The sequence below is a fragment of the Cherax quadricarinatus genome, chromosome 30, assembly GCF_038502225.1.
Source record: "Cherax quadricarinatus isolate ZL_2023a chromosome 30, ASM3850222v1, whole genome shotgun sequence".
Taxonomy (NCBI): Eukaryota; Metazoa; Arthropoda; class Malacostraca; order Decapoda; family Parastacidae; genus Cherax; species Cherax quadricarinatus.
In genome coordinates, this window is record NC_091321.1 from 11,508,049 (window position 1) to 11,530,219 (window position 22,171).

General features: G+C 37.9%; 1 protein-coding gene across 1 annotated transcript in view; it reads right to left on the reverse strand.

The window, feature by feature from the left end:
• The window catches only part of LOC128692490 (uncharacterized), a 57,406-nt gene extending 35,582 nt beyond the window's left edge, over positions 1 to 21,824 (reverse strand). Inside the window, exons 1-5 of the mRNA XM_070089895.1 lie at positions 21,660 to 21,824; positions 20,924 to 21,435; positions 13,835 to 14,005; positions 6,104 to 6,301; positions 515 to 599 (exon numbers count right to left, since the gene is read on the reverse strand). Coding sequence (XP_069945996.1) covers positions 515 to 599; positions 6,104 to 6,301; positions 13,835 to 14,005; positions 20,924 to 21,435; positions 21,660 to 21,682 — 989 coding nt within the window. The 5' untranslated portion in view covers positions 21,683 to 21,824. The remainder of the gene's footprint in view (positions 1 to 514; positions 600 to 6,103; positions 6,302 to 13,834; positions 14,006 to 20,923; positions 21,436 to 21,659) is intronic.
• Positions 21,825 to 22,171: the final 347 nt, after the last annotated feature.

The window sequence follows — 22,171 nt, forward strand, 5'->3', positions numbered from 1 at the left end:
AGTATACATGCAAAGAATAAGTTATAATACCACAAATGGAACAAATAACAACAAAAGCAAAAAGACACATGTTGCACATTTTTTTTTATGGGGACATATTGTTTTGTATGGGCTAGTAACCCCTTCTCCTGTATATATTACTAAATTTGAAAGGAGAAACTTTGGTTTTTCCTTTTGGGCTACCCCACCTCGGTGGGATACGGCTGGTACGTTGAAAGAAATGAAAGATATTGTTTTCTAGAACTTCATCAAGCCATCACCTTATTACCACTCTACACAGGGGAAAATGTTATTCCAATAAAAGCCTGTTCTGCAATGCTTGTCTTTTAATGACTATTTTAGGCAATGTACCATTTGAATGTAAACCACAAGCTCAAAAAATTTGAAATGAAAAGTGAACAATGTTTCTATCCATCCTTAACACTATCAAATCATGAATGAATATCAAAATGAAAATGGTTTGTTGTGGCTAATATACACACAATAGATACAGAACAATAGAGAACAAACTTACCCATTTGCAACTTTGAGTTTTCCACAGGAAACTTTGTCAATATCTGCACTAACTGGTCCTTTTTTCAACTCCTCTTCTGCTTTGGCTATATTAAATAAAATAAAATAATGTAATATGAATAAATAAACCAATAGGTACATACACGTGTTGTGAATTTTTGTTTTATAATATGTTTATATCAATACTTCAACTAGCATATAAACATTTTTGGCAGAACTAAATATAAAGCCATTACAAGTTTAAGACTCGAAATTGTTAATACATTAGCAGCGTCTAAAAATGTAAGATACTGAATGTCTATAATTAAATACTCGAGTCCTGGAGGTGGGAAGTACAGAGCCTGCACTCTAAAGGAGAGGTTTGGGATATTTGCTTTTCAGAGTGACATCTAAACTGTTGTATCTGCATGCCTCTGGCAAGACAGTGATAGTGTAAATGATGGTGAAATTTTTTTTTTTTGGTTCACCCTGCCTCAGTAGATGACCAGCGTGTTAAAAAAATGAATAAAATATGATATACGTAAGATGTGGTATAATTGAAGAACTGAGATTAAAATATGTATTAGAAAAAAATTTACACACAAATCTGGTCTAACACAGGAGAGTTAGTGTATGCATAAGTGTGTGTAACGAAATGAATGAGCATGCATGCAGCATGTGGTTGGTGACTATTTTCTTAAAAATAAATTACAGGTTTTCCTTGCTTTATATGGTTTTGCTGCTATTATGTAAAGTCCCATTTCTATACGTGCAAAATATATATACACTGTACATAATCTGTGAAGTTTGTAAAGTATACTGAAGATTCCTATTATATAAAAATAAGGGGTGATAAATGTATGAAAGAGGGGAAGGTACCTAGGGATTGGCGGAGAGCATGTATAGTCCCTTTATATAAAGGGAAAGGGGACAAAAGAGATTGAAAAAATTATAGAGGAATAAGTTTATTGAGTATACCAGGAAAAGTGTACGGTAGGGTTATAATTGAAAGAATTAGAGGCAAGACAGAATGTAGGATTGCGGATGAGCAAGGAGGTTTCAGAGTGGGTAGGGGATGTGTAGATCGAGTGTTTACATTGAAGCATATATGTGGACAGTATTTAGATAAAGGTAGGGAAGTTTTTATTGCATTTATGGATTTAGAAAAGGCATATGATAGAGTGGATAGGGGAGCAATGTGGCAGATGTTGCAAGTATATGGAATAGGTGGTAAGTTACTAAATGCTGTAAAGAGTTTTTATGAGGATAGTGAGGCTCAGGTTAGGGTGTGTAGAAGAGAGGGAGACTACTTCCCAGTAAAAGTAGGTCTTAGACAGGGATGTGTAATGTCACCATGGTTGTTTAATATATTTATAGATGGGGTTGTAAAAGAAGTAAATGCTAGGTGTTCGGGAGAGGGGTGGGATTAAATTATGGGGAATCAAATTCAAAATGGGAATTAACACAGTTACTTTTTGCTGATAATACTGTGCTTATGGGAGATTCTAAAGAAAAATTGCAAAGGTTAGTGGATGAGTTTGGGAATGTGTGTAAAGGTAGAAAGTTGAAAGTGAACATAGAAAAGAGTAAGGTGATGAGGGTATCAAATGATTTAGATAAAGAAAAATTGGATATCAAATTGAGGAGGAGGTGTATGGAAGAAGTGAATGTTTTCAGATACTTGGGAGTTGACGTGTCGGCGGATGGATTTATGAAGGATGAGGTTAATCATAGAATTGATGAGGGAAAAAAGGTGAGTGGTGCATCGAGGTATATGTGGAGTCAAAAAACGTTATCTATGGAGGCAAAGAATTCCCGGGAATGTATGAAAGTATAGTAGTACCAACACTCTTATATGGGTGTGAAGCTTGGGTGGTAAATGCAGCAGCGAGGAGACGGTTGGAGGCAGTGGAGATGTCCTGTCTAAGGGCAATGTGTGGTGTAAATATTATGCAGAAAATTCGGAGTGTGGAAATTTGGAAAAGGTGTGGAGTTAGTAAAAGTATTAGTCAGAGGGCAGAAGAGGGGTTGTTGAGGTGGTTTGGTCATTTAGAGAGATTGGATCAAAGTAGAATGACATGGAAAGCATATAAATCTATAGGGGAAGGAAGGCGAGGTAGGGGTCGTCCTCGAAAGGGGTGGAGAGAGGGGGTAAAGGAGGTTTTGTGGGCAAGAGGCTTGGACTTCCAGCAAGCGTGCGTGAGCGTGTTAGATAGGAGTGAATGGAGACGAATGATACTTGGGACCTGACGATCTGTTGGAGTGTGAGCAGGGTAATATTTAGTGAAGGGATTCAGGGAAACCGGTTATTTTCATATAGTCGGACTTGAGTCCTGGAAATGGGAAGTACAATGCCTGCACTTTAAAGAAGGAGTTTGGGATATTGGCAGTTTGGAGGGATATGTTGTGTATCTTTATACGTATATGCTTCTAAACTGTTGTATTCTGAGCACCTCTGTAAAAACCGTGATTATGTGTGAGTGTGGTGAAAGTGTTGAATGATGATGAAAGCATTTTCTTTTTGGGGATTTTCTTTCTTTTTTGGGTCACTCTGCCTCGGTGGGAGACGGCCGACTTGTTGAGAGAGAAAAAAAAAAAGGGGGGGTGATAGCCTCAGTAAGCTTAGTACAGCTGTCATTGGCCTGAAACACATCTGCTACATAAAGTGAAGGGCAACAGTATCATTAAAAATAAATACTTATGCAGAGTTGATGCTAGGGGCAGAGTGGGTTGTTGAGAGTGACTAGTCACACCGGAAAGGATGGAACAAAATGGGTTGGCCAGTGGTGGCAAGAGAGGTAGGGGTCATCTCAGTATGAGCTGGGGAAAGGGCCAACAGTCCAGGATAGGCTATCCTTCTGGGGACAGCTAACCCATCCCCCTCTCCTCTCCCTTCTCCAAGGATGGGGCTTCCCTTCATGGCTCACAGACTACCTACTAACAACCCTCCACTCCTTCCCCAGTGAGCCAACAGCTCACATTTTAACACAATGTAAATAATAAATCTACATTTATTGCTCAATCTTTTCCCCCCAAAATATAAAGCCTTCATACATGCATGAAATAAACGTTCGCAAAGTATGAATTCATTTGGTAAAAAAATAATCGAGGAAAAAATACGTGGAATTTGCTAGGTCTGAGAACAAATCCCTGTCTTTTATATGTTATCAGGAATCCGCTATATGCAATTTTGCCTTATGCGCCATCAGCCAGGAATATACCTATCAAAGTGTAGGGGACACTTGTACTCCAATACAAACACTTGGTCTATATATCCCCTACCTGTCGTAAATCCTCTTTGTTCCTCTGTATTCCTACTTTCTCTTTTACCCCTCTTGTAGTACTGTACAGTGCATGTTCTAATGCTCTCAGTAAAAAAAATTTCAACCCCTTAACTGTCCAAACGTAGATCTACGTTCTTACAGCTAGTGCTCCAAATGTAGATCTACATTTTATTTTTCCTGCCTCCCAAATTGGCACAAGTGGCCTGAGATGCCTGGTCAGCATAGAATGGGTCTTATCACTCAGTGTGCGCAGCATTAAAAAAATCTGGAACCACTTAGTACTTACCATGTGGGAGCACCAGTTCAGTTGAGCACCATGTTGAACAACACGTCAAAACCAGGGATTCACTGATGTCATATTGTACTAACATTCCCCTTTTAAGAGGAAAGTGATGTTAACCCTGAGTTTAGTGGCTCTGAGGTGAATGTGGCCACAAATGGTCAAGGAAATATCAAAAACCTTGATAATAACCCATGTGCAACATTTGTGCAACACCCTTTCAATTTTGGTACCACTGGTAGTGTCACTCTACCAGAATGTCCTATAACCTATGCCCTAAGTAAAAAGAAACAATCCTCGAATGCGTACTACGTGTTCGGCAGGCTGGCTGGCTGGCTGATTGGAAGTCTCTATCTCCATCTGTCTGTATCTATATCTCTTTCTCTGTCTATCTCTGTCTCACAGCTACATATAAATACAATTATACATAGTGTAAATTACTTAGGATAACCCAAAAAATCCAGACAAAGTGCTATACTGTGTTTGTAGATATAATGCATAATAAGCACAACTGGCAAGTAATACGCATTTTCACTTGTTCGGGAATCAAGTGTGACTACTCTCTATGGTGTGTAATACCTGTTGGTTCACAAGTCGCTCTCTCTCTCTCTAAGACAGAGAGACAACTAAACAGAGGCAGAAAGACACATAAGCAGAGACAGAGATAAACAGAGTTAGACAGACAGAATGTTTACGTGTAACAGTGAAAACAAATAAAGCCAAGGCAGTGCATGTCCATCAAATGTGACTGCACTGTCAGCAGTGGAATGACACTCATCTTACACCATGCTTCAAGGAAACTTATTGTATTGTTATTATTATATACTCTGCATGTCCAAAACATTGCTGGGACCTATAAACACTATGTACATATTTCTAGACAACAGTATGACTAAGGTAGGTGAAAATGTTCAATACCACTGTGTTTGTGACTATTTGAGTACTATTTCAGTACCTAATATTAGTGTCAGAACAAAGATTGGCTTTGAAATCACAAAAAGTACTACAAATTGTAATTATCAGAACATAAAAATTATATAAATTAAAAAATGAGAAAAATGGTACATCGGCAACATTTCTGCAAGCAGCAGCACTTCGTGTTGCCATCAGGTTAGTGACAAGTGCCGACTTTGCGGCCTTATATCTCCATAAGTACTGACTAAATTTTTTTTTTTACATTAATTTATGTAACAAAAAAAAATGTCCTAGTTTAAAAAAAAAAAAAAAAAAAAAGTTTTTTTTTTTTTTTTTTCCAAAAAAATTCAGAGCGCTGAGCGAGAGAACGTAGATCTACATTTGGAAAGTTAGAATTTTCCAACATTGAAAGCCAAAGCATAAATAGCAGATATTACCACTTACAGGTTTATGAGAGCCTGTCAGAAAAAATAAAGGAACATCTTTTCAAAGTAACTATTATGTCACAACAGAAACTGCATGGACAAAAAAGATTGCAGACAGTATTCCTTTCATAAGAAAACATATTAGGTTTGTGAAATACAATGCTGCAGGTATTGTAACACCCTCCAGGTAGGCTGACAGATCAACCAGGTTGTGATGGATATATGGGCCAGTAATAGCCTAGTTGATCAGGCAAGCACCAAGTAAGCCAGGCAGGCTTGGTTATAAGAGCAGGAATGATAGAACCCACAAAGGAGCAATTCTGGAAAGTGGCAAGTTAAGAGGAGAGGCAGGAGCTAGTACCTGACTTGCCACTACATATAGGTAAGTACATGGCTAGGCTGCAGAAGTAGGAAAAAAAAACTTAGAGCTGGTCACCAGCACATCACAGGTGTGTAGTCATACACTATTGCAAAGTTTAGCATAACTGTCTTGCAGGAGGTGCACAGACATCACAGCTCCATTGACCCTCTGAACTGCAAAATCCCTGCCCACTGTTCCATATTCTCCACATCCAGAATTCAAGTTGGCTAGCAATAATTCTAATAAATTAAAAGGATGGGACACCATAAGCATAGGTCTATTTCTAGCCACAAATAAGTAATTACACACAGAAACAATGAAATTGTTACACTTTAAGACAAGTTACCTTTCAGAATGTTTGATTTGAATTGATCGGGAGGAATTGGGCGAGCAGTGTTCTTCGTAAGAGTGGCTTGATTGTTGGGAATAACCACCACATTGATATCCTTTACTTTGGTGGTGAGTGATGTAATTTTTGCTCCAGTAATACTACTGCTGTTGCAACAGTCTAGATTTTTCATCTTGTTCACCATTATCTCTGCTTCTGTTATGATGATGGTAAGCAAAATATTTCTTTTTATTTCTTTAGAGTGGTATATACTGACTGAAAATTCAGCAGATTTACCTCTTTTTTTTTTTAATATATACTGTACTAAGAGGGTCATATAAATAACTATACATAACATTTACAATTATTAAATGATTAAAGATAAATAAGAAGAAATTATATGTATATAAAATAAATTCAGCATTAATTTATAGTGGATTAGTTAAAAATTCAGTGTGGGTCATGCAGTAGTCATGAGTGTTGTTTTACTGGATTAAATATGTATTAATTTGGTAGAATTACCGACAATATGTTAGGTAAAAGGACACAAGTGCAACTAATGTGACATTTTATTGTGGTGATGTTTTGCTCTCCAGGAGCTCTATCAAGCTCCTGGAGAGTGAAACGTCACCACAATAAAGTGTCACATTAGTTGCACATGTGTCCTTTTACCTAACAATAGATTAAATATTTTTGTGTGTAAGTCTTGAACATTCAATATATGAATTAAACAAGGCAGTTCAAGAAAATTATCACTTCAATTAATATGTTTTAAAAATTATTTTTGCTTATGTAGAAAGCCTGGAATAATACTTTCTTTACACTATAGGAGAGAGATTCTGGCAAGTGGCAATTTGAGAGGCAGGGCCAGAGGCTAAGACTCAACCCCTGCAACCATATATAGGCATACAGCCCAATCATCTGGCAGTCTGTAAATGATCCTATGATGTATTTTCCCCACTTCTTTCATGAAGTATTATTTCTGTTAATTTCAAATCTGAGCCTCTTACTTGCATGCAGTGCAATGTAATGTATATAATGTAAGTACAAACTGTTAAGTTACACTATAATCATTTGAAGCTCAATTTTGTTTTTCAGCATGAATACTATAATGTGATTTTAGTACTAATACCTTTTCTAGAGATTTTGTGTTACCAAACATTGACTGAATATCATTCTGCCCTCTAAAACCCCCTTCCTACTATGGAGCAAATAGCAATTGCTGATCAAATATGTTAGCAGTTTTTCCTTATAGTGTTCTACAATATATCTTTGTATACCAGCATTCAATCCAAGAGCTATGAAGAAACATACAATCAGATAAAAAAAAATACTCCAGGGCATATACAGACATATACAGTGTAGAAAAAAAGATAGTAGAGTTGAAAGAATAATAAGTGGGCAAAGTTAGAAACTTCACACCCAAATAAACCACAGAGATCTTTCTTCTTTCTTTCAACAAACTGGCCATATCCCACAGAGGCAGGGTGGCCCAAAAAGAAAAACAAGTTTCTCTTTTTAAATTTAGTAATTTATACAGGAGAAGGGGTTACTAGCCCTGGCATTTTAGTTGCCTCTTACAACACGCATAGCTTATGGAGGAAGAATTCTGTTCCACTTCCCCATGGAGATAAGAGGAAATAAACAAGAACAAGAACTAGTAAGAAAATAGAAGAAAACCAAGAGGGGTGTGTATATATATGCTTGTACATGTATGTGTAGTGTGACCTAAGTGTAAGTAGAAGTAGCAAGACATACCTGAAACCTTGCATGTTTATGAGACAGAAAAATGGACACCAGCAATCCTACCATCATGTGAAACAATTACAGGATTTCGTTTTACACTCACTTGGCAGGACAGTAGTACCTCCCTAGGCGGTTGCTGTCTACCAACCTACTACCTAGAAAACCACAGATGTCAGAAAAAAAAATACCCTCAATATAAAAGTGATAAATAAGCAGAATGACCTGATCAGTACAACAGAAGTGAATTCTAAGCAAGGATTAAAATAGATAGGACAAGAATCATTTACATCAGCCAAAAGATAAGAAACAGTAACAAGAGCTGTAGTTCAACATTCCTGGATAAACTCTCATATGTAATTACACACAAACAATATTTCCAAGAATTTTTTTTTTTTTTTATTATCACACTGGCCGATTCCCACCAAGGCAGGGTGGCCTGAAAAAGAAAAACTTTCACCATCATTCACTCCATCACTGTCTTGCCAGAAGGGTGCTTTACACTACAGTTTTTAAACTGCAACATTAACACCCCTCCTTCAGAGTGCAGGCACTGTACCTCCCATCTCCAGGACTCAAGTCCGGCCTGCCGGTTTCCCTGAATCCCTTCATAAATGTTACTTTGCTCACACTCCAACAGCACGTCAAGTATTAAAAACCATTTGTCTCCATTCACTCCTATCAAACACGCTCACGCATGCCTGCTGGAAGTCCAAGCCCCTCGCACACAAAACCTCCTTTACCCCCTCCCTCCAACCTTTCCTAGGCCGACCCCTACCCCGCCTTCCTTCCACTACAGACTGATACACTCTTGAAGTCATTCTGTTTCGCTCCATTCTCTCTACATGTCCGAACCACCTCAACAACCCTTCCTCAGCCCTCTGGACAACAGTTTTGGTAATCCCGCACCTCCTCCTAACTTCCAAACTACGAATTCTCTGCATTATATTCACACCACACATTGCCCTCAGACATGACATCTCCACTGCCTCCAGCCTTCTCCTCGCTGCAACATTCATCACCCACGCTTCACACCCATATAAGAGCGTTGGTAAAACTATACTCTCATACATTCCCCTCTTTGCCTCCAAGGACAAAGTTCTTTGTCTCCACAAACTCCTAAGTGCACCACTCACTCTTTTTCCCTCATCAATTCTATGATTCACCTCATCTTTCATAGACCCATCCGCTGACACGTCCACTCCCAAATATCTGAATACGTTCACCTCCTCCATACTCTCTCCCTCCAATCTGATATTCAATCTTTCATCACCTAATCTTTTTGTTATCCTCATAACCTTACTCTTTCCTGTATTCACCTTTAATTTTCTTCTTTTGCACACCCTACCAAATTCATCCACCAATCTCTGCAACTTCTCTTCAGAATCTCCCAAGAGCACAGTGTCATCAGCAAAGAGCAGCTGTGACAACTCCCACTTTGTGTGTGATTCTTTATCTTTTAACTCCACGCCTCTTGCCAAGACCCTCGCATTTACTTCTCTTACAACCCCATCTATAAATATATTAAACAACCACGGTGACATCACACATCCTTGTCTAAGGCCTACTTTTACTGGGAAAAAATTTCCCTCTTTCCTACATACTCTAACTTGAGCCTCACTATCCTCGTAAAAACTCTTCACTGCTTTCAGTAACCTACCTCCTACACCATACACTTGCAACATCTGCCACATTGCCCCCCTATCCACCCTGTCATACGCCTTTTCCAAATCCATAAATGCCACAAAGACCTCTTTAGCCTTATCTAAATACTGTTCACTTATATGTTTCACTGTAAACACCTGGTCCACACACCCCCTACCTTTCCTAAAGCCTCCTTGTTCATCTGCTATCCTATTCTCCGTCTTACTCTTAATTCTTTCAATTATAACTCTACCATACACTTTACCAGGTACACTCAACAGACTTATCCCCCTATAATTTTTGCACTCTCTTTTATCCCCTTTGCCTTTATACAAAGGAACTATGCATGCTCTCTGCCAATCCCTAGGTACCTTACCCTCTTCCATACATTTATTAAATAATTGCACCAACCACTCCAAAACTATATCCCCACCTGCTTTTAACATTTCTATCTTTATCCCATCAATCCCGGCTGCCTTACCCCCTTTCATTTTACCTACTGCCTCACGAACTTCCCCCCCACTCACAACTGGCTCTTCCTCACTCCTACAAGATGTTATTCCTCCTTGCCCTATACACGAAATCACAGCTTCCCTATCTTCATCAACATTTAACAATTCCTCAAAATATTCCTTCCATCTTCCCAATACCTCTAACTCTCCATTTAATAACTCTCCTCTCCTATTTTTAACTGACAAATCCATTTGTTCTCTAGGCTTTCTTAACTTGTTAATCTCACTCCAAAACTTTTTCTTATTTTCAACAAAATTTGTTGATAACATCTCACCCACTCTCTCATTTGCTCTCTTTTTACATTGCTTCACCACTCTCTTAACTTCTCTCTTTTTCTCCATATACTCTTCCCTCCTTGCATCACTTCTACTTTGTAAAAACTTCTCATATGCTAACTTTTTCTCCCTTACTACTCTCTTTACATCATCATTCCACCAATCGCTCCTCTTCCCTCCTGCACCCACTTTCCTGTAACCACAAACTTCTGCTGAACACTCTAACACTACATTTTTAAACCTACCCCATACCTCTTCGACCCCATTGCCTATGCTCTCATTAGCCCATCTATCCTCCAATAGCTGTTTATATCTTACCCTAACTGCCTCCTCTTTTAGTTTATAAACCTTCACCTCTCTCTTCCCTGATGCTTCTATTCTCCTTGTATCCCATCTACCCTTTACTCTCAGTGTAGCTACAACTAGAAAGTGATCTGATATATCTGTGGCCCCTCTATAAACATGTACATCCTGAAGTCTACTCAACAGTCTTTTATCTACCAATACATAATCCAACAAACTACTGTCATTTCGCCCTACATCATATCGTGTATACTTATTTATCCTCTTTTTCTTAAAATATGTATTACCTATAACTAAACCCCTTTCTATACAAAGTTCAATCAAAGGGCTCCCATTATCATTTACACCTGGCACCCCAAACTTACCTACCACACCCTCTCTAAAAGTTTCTCCTACTTTAGCATTCAAGTCCCCTACCACAATTACTCTCTCACTTGGTTCAAAGGCTCCTATACATTCACTTAACATCTCCCAAAATCTCTCTCTCTCCTCTGCATTCCTCTCTTCTCCAGGTGCATACACGCTTATTATGACCCACTTCTCGCATCCAACCTTTACTTTAATCCACATAATTCTTGAATTTACACATTCATATTCTCTTTTCTCCTTCCATAACTGATCATTTAACATTACTGCTACCCCTTCCTTTGCTCTAACTCTCTCAGATACTCCAGATTTAATCCCATTTATTTCCCCCCACTGAAACTCTCCTACCCCCTTCAGCTTTGTTTCGCTTAGGGCCAGGACATCCAACTTCTTTTCATTCATAACATCAGCAATCATCTGTTTCTTGTCATCCGCACTACATCCACGCACATTTAAGCAACCCAGTTTTATAAAGTTTTTCTTCTTCTCTTTTTTAGTAATTGTATACAGGAGAAGGGGTTACTAGCCCATTGCTCCCGGCATTTTAGTCGCCTCATACGACACGCATGGCTTACGGAGGAAAGATTCTTTTCCACTTCCCCATGGACAATAGAAGAAATAAAAAAGAACAAGAGCTATTTAGAAAAAGGAGAAAAACCTAGATGTATGTATATATATATATGCATGTGCGTGTCTGTGAAGTGTGACCAAAGTGTAAGTAGGAGTAGCAAGATATCCCTGTTATCTTAGCGTGTTTATGAGACAGAAAAAGAAACCAGCAATCCTACCATCATGCAAAACAGTTACAGGTTTTTGTTTCACAGTCATCTGGCAGGACGGTAGTACTTCCCTGGGTGGTTGCTGTCACCAAGGAACAGTTATAAGCAATCTTCAGTATATGATAAATTCTGCAGCATATATGAAGATGGCATCAAACAATATATTCTAAACATGGAGGTAATATAACTAACAACAATGAATGGTTTAGTGGAAAGTGCTGCAGAGCTATAAAAAATAAGAAAGAACTTGGAAATTGATATATAAAAATGTTCCTACCCAGAAAATTTGAAGAAATTTTAACAAGCCAGAAATGAACATACAAAACTAACATGGAAAGAAAGAAACTGAAAAAATTAGCAAGATAGAACCTAATATTTTATTGAAATTTGTAAATGGCAATGTGAATATGAATGACAATACCAATTGAGGTGGTTTGGACTTTTAGGAGAGGATGGGAAAATTATATTAAAAGTTAACCTTGAAGGTCTGGTTAAAATTGGTACTGACAAATACTGTACAAAACAAATGTATTTTATTAATAACATATGCTATTGTGTAAAATTAAAGCCAAAAAATCGAAATGCATAATGGAATCATTACTTTTTAATACAAAACAAAAGACTTCAAGACATTCCACTGACAATATACAGGCTATCTGTGTATTGTTCAAGTCATTGTAATGTGCCTTTTTATTCCTTTCCGAATTTAATTGTACTTTTAAAATTAATTTATGGGTTATCTGTAGGGTGAGTGCCATTGGTTAATGTATTTTGGGTGGACATATTTAAACTGACATAATTTAAAAAAAAATGTGCATTAAAATACTCAATTTTTTTATGTACAGTAATAATAGTAATAATTATGGTAGTAGTAATAATTGTAGTAGTGATGGTAGTAGTACTAGTAATAATGGTAGCAGTAATAGTGTAGTAGCAACATAAAATTTAATAATGGTGGTAGTAGTAAGTGCAGTAGTAATATGTATAGTAATAACTGTGGTAATAGTAAGTGTAGTAGTAGTAATAGATATACCAGAAGTAATAATGGTACTAGTGGTAAATAAGAACAACAGAATGGAAAAGCACTGTAGTGGGCCTACTGGCTTACATTAGGCACAACTAGTTGTTTGTTGGAACATGAGTCGTATATCTTTATGAAAGTGAAAGAGAATTTCAAGAAATGTAACAAGGAAGGGGCAGAATTTGTTAAGAACTTGTAAACTGTTCCAGCCATATTATAATAACTTGTATTCTTCATACTTTGATCGTTAAAATATACTGAAGAACAGTGTTAACATTAAAAAAGAGAATGTCTAACCTCTCCCACTGGCAGTAATACTGTACTTTCACTTGATTACTATGACCAATTAAGTTTCCTTAGAAATAATAATAATTATATATTTTATGACTGGAGCAATGTATATGGCAAAGTGCATCAGCAAGTTTGACATTCATGCTGTCGCATTAAGCACTTCTAATCTAGAAAAGAGTTTATAACTTTTAATGCCACTACAAAAAGCTGTTCCACAAAATTAAATGCATTATAAAGATGCAAAATTTTATAGTAAAAGAAGCAAAGCATAGTCTTCATAAATCTGTTTTCTAACATTCTACAAAAGAAAACTTAAATATAAAGGTGTAGCCAATGTGGATGCACAAGCAGAAAACTTATCAAGAGATCAGACTACACAACTTGAATTCATGCTTCCTAATTCTTGCCAGCACTGCAAAAATCATCCAGTTGCAAGTTTAGAAAAATAAGCAAGTTTTAACTTAGCAGTATTACAATACTAAATGTCAGCAAACTGCAGAACAGGCATTCTACTCAATAATGAGATATTAATAATTATTTCCATTCTACTAAAAACTATGTACAGTATTTTATTCTTTAACACTTTGTTGAAAATATCAAAATAAATTTATCCAGAAAACTTCACACTGAAATTCATTCTGAATTCCTCAAAATAAACATAGACATCTGCCTGAGACTTCCTGTACCAATTTATTTTCCCAAGAATAAGCCTTAGCCAGAAGCAAATCAGCAAAAACACATATTTACCAGACAAAGCAGCCTGTTTTACAGTCATACTGTGCTACTAATTCATGGCAACAGTGATCACTCTTACCTATAGCCCCTGTGGGCTGTGGCAAGGCATCTGCCCCGACCTCTTTCTGACAAGGCTTAGCCCTGGCCAACTCATTGACTGTACTGTCCAAATAGCTTGGTACTGATGTGTCTTTGGCCAAGCTCTTAATCAAGGTGTCTAGCCTGTCTTCAGCAGCATACGTGGCATCTTCTACAGGCCCAGTAGAGCAAGAAAAAGAAAGGATGAGTTGTGAGACATAGGCCATCAGGACAGTGGGTGGTAGGGGAGGGCTGACTATCGTAAGAAAAGGATGGCTGAAATTATTTTAGGAAAGTGGGATGTTTGAGACACAGCTGGGACAGCAACTCAAGACCAGTCCTGGCAGATTGGCACTACTCTAGCAGATTTTATTAGTCCCAAAGACTAATGTAGTTTAGAAAGAAAGTGAAAGATTGTCACATCATGTAAAGTGCTAGCATAACAGTTTGTCAACATCAGAGGATAACTGTTGAGGAGGGACAATGGAGGGTGTAGGAAAGAAGACAGATCTGTATTGCTGCAAAGATTCTCAGCTCAGTCAAGCATTCATATGCCAATCTACAGCAGCATTCAACAAGCAACTGTTGAGTTTAGTAAGGGTAAGTAAGTTCTTTAGCAACTACTGTAAACTCATGAATGTACAGAATTTTACAATAACTTTTAAATTCATTGAAATACAGTAACACCTGTAAAAATACAGAATCATCAAAGCTGAGAACAATTCTCTATAACTGAATTTTCATCTTAAGCATTAAGCAAAACTTTAGTGAACCCCCCATAAAAAAATTAAAAAGACTTATTACTGTCTGTATAATTACAGCTGGATTAAATATGTATCACCTTAGAAGGCACACGAATGTGTAATTACAGCCTAATGTACGATACATTAGAGAATCTTGTTTTCTAAGTACACTTTAAAACTTCATACCTAGTTTCATATTACAACCAAAAATCCATCAATCTTGTTTTTTTATTTTCTTCAAAAAGTCAGGCATCTCCCACCGAAGCAGGGTGACCCAAGAAGCAAGAAAATCCCCAAAAAGAAAATACTTTCATTATTCAACACTTTCACCTCACTCATACACAATCACTGTCTTTGCAGAGGCACTCAGATACAACAGTTCAGAAGTCCCTCCAAACTGTCAATACCCCAGACCCCTCCTTCAAAGTGCAGGCATTGTACTTCCCATTTCCAGGACACAAGTCCGGCTAAATCTATAATAACCGGTTTCCCTGAATCCCTTCACTAAATATTACCCTGCTCACACTCCAACAGCTTGTTAAGTCCCAAAAACCATTCGTCTCCAATTACACCTATCTAACACGCTCGCACACGCTTGCTGGAAGTCCAAGCCCCTTTCCCACAAAACCTCCTTTACCCCCTCCCTCCAACCTTTTAGAGGACAATCCCTACCCCTTCTTCCTTCCCCTACAGATTTATATGCTCTCCAAGTCATTCTACTTTGATCCATTCTCTCTGAATGACCAAACCACCTCAACAACCCCCTCTTCAGCCCTCTGACTAATACTTTTAGTAACACCACACCTCCTCCTGATTTCCACACTCCGAATTCTCTGCATAATATTTACACCACACACTGCCCTTAGACAGGACATCTCCACTGCCTCCAGCCGCCTCCTCGCTGCAGCATTTACAACCCAAGCTTCACACCCACTATACTTTCATACATTTCCTTCTTTGCCTCCAAAGATAATGTTTTTTTGTCTCCAGATACCTGAATGCACCACTCACCTTTTTTCCTTCATTAATTCTATGGTTAACCTCATCCTTCATAAACCCATCCACTGACAAGTCAACTCCCAAATATCTGAAATTATTCACTTCTTCCATAATCCCTCTCTCCAATGTGATATCCATTTTTTTTTTTTTTTCAACAAGTCGGTCGTCTCCCACCGAGGCAGGGTGACCCAAAAAAGAAAGAAAATCCCCAAAAAGAAAATACTTTCATCATCATTCAACACTTTCACCACACTCACACATTATCACTGCTTTTGCAGAGGTGCTCAGAATACAACAGTTTAGAAGCATATACGTATAAAGATACACAACATATCCCTCCAAACTGCCAATATCCCAAACCACTCCTTTAAAGTGCAGGCATTGTACTTCCCATTTCCAGGACTCAAGTCCAACTATATGAAAATAACCGGTTTCCCTGAATCCCTTCACTAAATATTACCCTGCTCACACTCCAACAGATCGTCAGGTCCCAAGTATCATTCGTCTCCATTCACTCCTATCTAACACGCTCATGCACGCTTGCTGGAAGTCCAAGCCCCTCGCCCACAAAACCTCCTTTACCCCCTCTTTCCAACCCTTTCGAGGACGACCCCTACCCCTCTTTCCTTCCCCTATAGATTTATATGCTTTCCATGTCATTCTACTTTGATCCATTCTCTCTAAATGACCAAACCACCTCAACAACCCCTCTTCTGCCCTCTGACTAATGCTTTTATTAACTCCACACCTTCTCCTAATTTCCACACTCCGAATTTTCTGCATAATATTTACACCACACATTGCCCTTAGACAGGACATCTCCACTGCCTCCAACCGTCTCCTCGCTGCTGCATTTACCACCCAAGCTTCACGTCCATATAAGAGTGTTGGTACTACTATACTTTCATACATTCCCTTCTTTGCCTCCATAGATAACGTTTTTTGACTCCACATATACCTCAACGCACCACTCACCTTTTTTCCCTCATCAATTCTATGATTAACCTCATCCTTCATAAATCCATCCGCCGACACGTCAACTCCCAAGTATCTGAAAACATTCACTTCTTCCATACTCCTCCTCCCCAATTTGATATCCAATTTTTCTTTATCTAAATCATTTGATACCCTCATCACCTTACTCTTTTCTATGTTCACTTTCAACTTTCTACCTTTACACACATTCTCAAACTCATCCACTAACCTTTGCAATTTTTCTTTAGAATCTCCCATAAGCATAATATCATCTGCAAAAAGTAACTGTGTCAATTCCCATTTTGAATTTGATTCCCCATAATTTAATCCCACCCCTCTCCCGAATACCCTAGCATTTACTTTTTACAACCCCATCTATAAATATATTAAACAACCATGGTGACATTACACATCCCTGTCTAAGACCTACCTTTACCGGGAAGTATTCTCCCTCTCTTCTACACACCCTAACCTGAGCCATACTATCCTCATAAAAGCTCTTTACAGCATTTAATAACTTACCACCTATTCCATAAACTTGCAACATCTGCCACATTGCTCCTCTATCCACTATCATATGCCTTTTCTAAATCCATAAATGCAATAAAAACTTCCCTACCTTTATCTAAATACTGTTCACATATATGCTTCAATGTAAACACTTGATCTACACATCCCCTACCCACTCTGAAGCCTCCTTGCTCAACCGCAATTCTACATTCTGTCTTACCTCTAATTCTTTCAGTTATAACTCTACTGTATACTTTTCCTGGTATACTCAGTAAACTTATTCCTCTATAATTTTTACAATCTCTTTTGTCCCCTTTCCCTTTATATAAAGGGACTATACATGCTCTCTGCCAATCCCTAGGTACCTTCCCCTCTTTCATACATTTATTAAACAAAAGTACCAACCACTCCAACACTATATCCCCCCTGCTTTTAACATTTCTGTCATGATCCCATCAGTTCCAGCTGCTTTACCCCCTTTCATTCTACGTAATGCCTCACGTACCTCCACCACACTTACATTCTGCTCTTCTTCACTCCTAAAAGATGGTATACCTCCCTGGCCAGTGCATGAAATTACCGCCTCCCTTTCTTCCTCAACATTTGAAAGTTCCTCAAAATATTCTCGCCATCTACCTAATACCTCCCTCTCCCCATCTACTAACTCCCCTACTCTGTTTTTAATGGACAAATCCATACTTTCCCTAGGCTTTCTTAACTTGTTTAACTCACTCCAAAATTTTTTCTTATTTTCATTAAAATTTCTTGACAGTGCCTCTCCCACTCTTTCATCTGCTCTCCTTTTGCACTCTCTCACCACTCTCTTCACCTTTCTTTTACTCTCCATATACTCTGCTCTTCTTATAACACTTCTGCTTTGTAAAAACCTCTCGTAAGCTACCTGTTTCTCTTTTATCACACCCTTTACTTCATTATTCCACCAATCACTCCTCTTTCCTCCTGCCCCCACCCTCCTATAACCACAAACTTCTGCCACACATTCTAATACTGCATTTTTAAAACTATTCCAACCCTCTTCAACCCCCCACACTACTCATCTTTACACTAGCCCACCTTTCTGCCAATAGTCGCTTATATCTCGCCCGAACTTCCTCCTCCCTTAGTTTATACACTTTCACCTCCCTCTTACTTGTTGTTGCCACCTTCCTCTTTTCCCATCTACCTCTTACTCTAACTGTAGCTACAACTAAATAATGATCTGACATATCAGTTGCCCCTCTATAAACATGTACATCCTGGAGCCTACCCATCAACCTTTTATCCACCAATACATAATCTAACAAACTACTTTCATTACGTGCTACATCATACCTTGTATATTTATTTATCCTCTTTTTCATAAAATATGTATTACTTATTACCAAATTTCTTTCTACACATAGCTCAATTAAAGGTTCCCCATTTACATTTACCCCTGGCACCCCAAATTTACCTACTACTCCCTCCATAACATTTTTACCCACTTTAGCATTGAAATCCCCAACCACCATTACTCTCACACTTGATTCAAAACTCCCCACGCATTCACTCAACATTTCCCAGAATGTCTCTCTCTCCTCTACACTTCTTTCTTCTCCAGGTGCATACACGCTTACTATAACCCACTTTTCACATCCAATCTTTATTTTACTCCACATAATCCTTGAATTTATGCATTTGTAGTCCCTCTTTTCCTGCCATAGCTTATCCTTCAACATTATTGCTACTCCTTCTTTAGCTCTAACTCTATTTGAAACCCCTGACCTAATCCCATTTATTCCTCTCCATTGAAACTCTCCCACCCCCTTCAGCTTTGTTTCACTTAAAGCCAGGACATCCAGTTTCTTCTCATTCATAACATCCACAATCATCTCTTTCTTATCATTTGCACAACATCCACGCACATTCAGACTTCCCACTTTGACAATTTTCTTCTTCTTATTCTTTTTAGTAATCTTTACAGGAAAAGGGGTTACTAGCCCACTGTTCCCGGCATTTTAGTTGACTTTTACAACACGCATGGCTTACGGAGGAAAGATTCTTATTCCACTTCCCCATGGATATAAAAGGAAAAGTAATAAGACCAAGAACTATTAAGATAAAATCAAAGAAAACTCAGATGAGTGTGTATAAATAAACGTGTACATGTATGTGTAGTGTGACCTAAGTGTAAGTAGAAGTAGCAAGACGTACCTGTAATCTTGCATATTTATGAGACAGACAAAAGACACCAGCAATCCTACCATCATGTAAAACAATTACAGGCTTTCGTTTTACACTCACTTGGCAGGACGGTAGTACCTCCCTGGGTGGTTGCTGTCTACCAACCTACTACCTATAAATATCCAATTTCTCTTTATTTAAATCATTTGATATCCTCATCACCTTACTCTTATCTATGTTCACTTTCAACTTTCTACATCAGTCACTTGTGGAAGGAAATTACAGCTACTAAACCAAATTGTGCATGGATAAATCTTTGGCATGCATAAATCATTTCAATGTGTTGTAGTTCTAGAATTTACAAAACATCATGCAACTTTCAAAGCAAACTGAATTGGAAGACATTGAGAAGGCTGATGTGAAGTTGTTGTTGCAAGCAGATGGAAGAAACTTCCAATAAGGAATTAATTTAGGTTCAGCTAGATCAAGCTGAACTGCCAGCTGAGGAGGATGGTGAAGATTCGATCATTTTTCTTTTTTTATTAATACATTGGCTGCTTCCCACCAAGGCAGGATGGCCCAAAAAAGAAAAACTATCATCATCATTCACTCCATCACTGTCTTGCAGAGGCATTCTGACACTACAGTTATAAAACTGCAACATTAACCCTTAAATGGTCCAAACAGATAGACGTTCAAATTCGTAGTGCTCCAAAAGTAGATCTACTTTTTTTTACATATTTTCAAATATAACAAAAAAAATGTAGATAAAAGTTTTTTACACATTTTCAAATGTAAAACAAAAAAGAAGATCTACATTTTTTTTACATACTTTCAGATGTTGAAAAAACATATATACGTATACATTTGGACTGTTTAAGGGTTAAACCCCTCCTTCAGAGTGCCATCACTGTACTTCCCATCTCCAGGAATCAAGTCTGGCCTGCCAATTTCAATCAGTGCTAATGAATTCACTCTACAGAAATTGTGACTATGTAGGTCATAATGAGCCATGGTGAATGTTGCAAATCATATAAGAAGCTTGTAAAGGATTTGAAAACAAAATCTACTTATACAACACTGTATAAAGAAAACATCAGTTTTACAAGCACCACTAAAGCAATAGTGTTCTCCAAGCTTTGTGAAGCCCTTGGCATCTTATCCAATGCCAAGCAAGAGTTTTTTCCTTCCATTTTTCATCAAAGAAACAGCTCCTTAAACCTATCTCCTAGCCACTCCTAAACACAAAACCCAATCACCTTCCAATGCTAAGAAATTATATGATGGATTCTAATAGATATTTGGCAAGAGTATAATTATAGCACTTTTATACTATACATAATTAAACATAGGGCCAAATTTTTTCAATTAAATTTTTATTTATATAGTAAGGTTCAATAACTTTCCCCCACTCTATATTAGAGTCATTAAGTAAAGACTCCATCATTCTTTGATATTTGCCTCCATGTATTGCAGGTATCTTTCAATCACATAATAAAGGCTGCTATGAAATTTTATACCTAAGGATAAATATTTCACCTGGTATCAAAATGTCAAAATCATATACTGTACCTGTATTATAGATAATAAATAGAAAATACAAACTACACACAGAACTTTGTTAAAATTTCACAAGATCTACAAATGTGCACACCCTGAAAAGAAATGGCAGTGTAAGATAAAACTGCAAAGTACAGTACCTGTTTCTTCATTAGATGTTCCAGAAGCTCCAACAATAGCAGCTCCAACAGCACAGGTTGTGGATGTGGTAGACGATGATTGAGAAACTACAGATGAAGTTGATGGGCACGTCAGAGACATGCCACTTGAGGGCATGGGGGAAGAGGGAACATCCAGAGGAGATGGAGGAGGGGTGGTGGTGCAGGATGGAATGGTTGAAGTGCTCGAAGCTGAAAAAGTGGGTTTGGTGACGCTGGAGGTGCTACTGGCACTGCTTGTTGTGGTGGTTGCTGCACTAATAGCAGGCATATCTGAAGTAGAAACAGTTGTAGCAATAATATTAGCTGCAGTAGTGGTTTCATTAATACCAACTACTTTTCCATTTTCTGCCTTTTTTTCTATTACACTTTTACGTTGTTTTTCCCTAACGACGTGACTTTGTCGTCTTGCAAATCGCTGACTTGGTCGACGTTCGAACTGTACTGTGCGCCTGGTACGCTGCTGTAGGGTTGTTTGGAACTCTGTGCGTCCACTGCAATGTGTGTTAAGACAAAGTTTTGAAAACTATTAAATTATATATAGCTGCAATGTTATTTTATAAAGAAATACATAAAAAATATATGTACAGAACAAGTTTTCCATCATAACTTTTACTACACTATAACAGGTATTTATTTTAACTACAAACAAAATAGAAAAAGAATAGTACAAGTAATGGCACAAATCTCAATGGAACAACCACAGAGTGTACTGTACCTGTATCTGAATCGTGAGCCCATTCTAAAGAAATTTTGTCTCCCCGAGGGCCCTTTACTGGGAGCTTTCAAACGGAAAAAGGAATGATGCTCAACTGCACACTTCCATAGGTGTTTACAGGCTTTCTCATTGTGCAATCTGAAAATAATACAGTAGTTTAGAAATACACTTCAAAATAAAGTATAGATACAATCCCCACACCTTCAGGCATGAAACACAGCTTGTACTGCGCAATAAGAATGTTCCTACTCTATATTATTTACCCTTACCCTATGTCATAATCTCAATGTAATCTTACAAAGAAATAAATTTTGTTTGTTTGTTTATGGGTGTGAAGCTAGGGTTGTAATTACTGCGGTAAGAAGGCAGCTGGAGGCAGTGGATATGTCCTGTCTAAGGGCAATGTGTGGTGTAAATATTATGCAGAAAATTTGGAGTGTGGAAATTAGGAGGAGGTGTGGAGTTACTAAAAGTATTGCTGGGTAGGAGACGGCCGACTAGATTACAGGCAT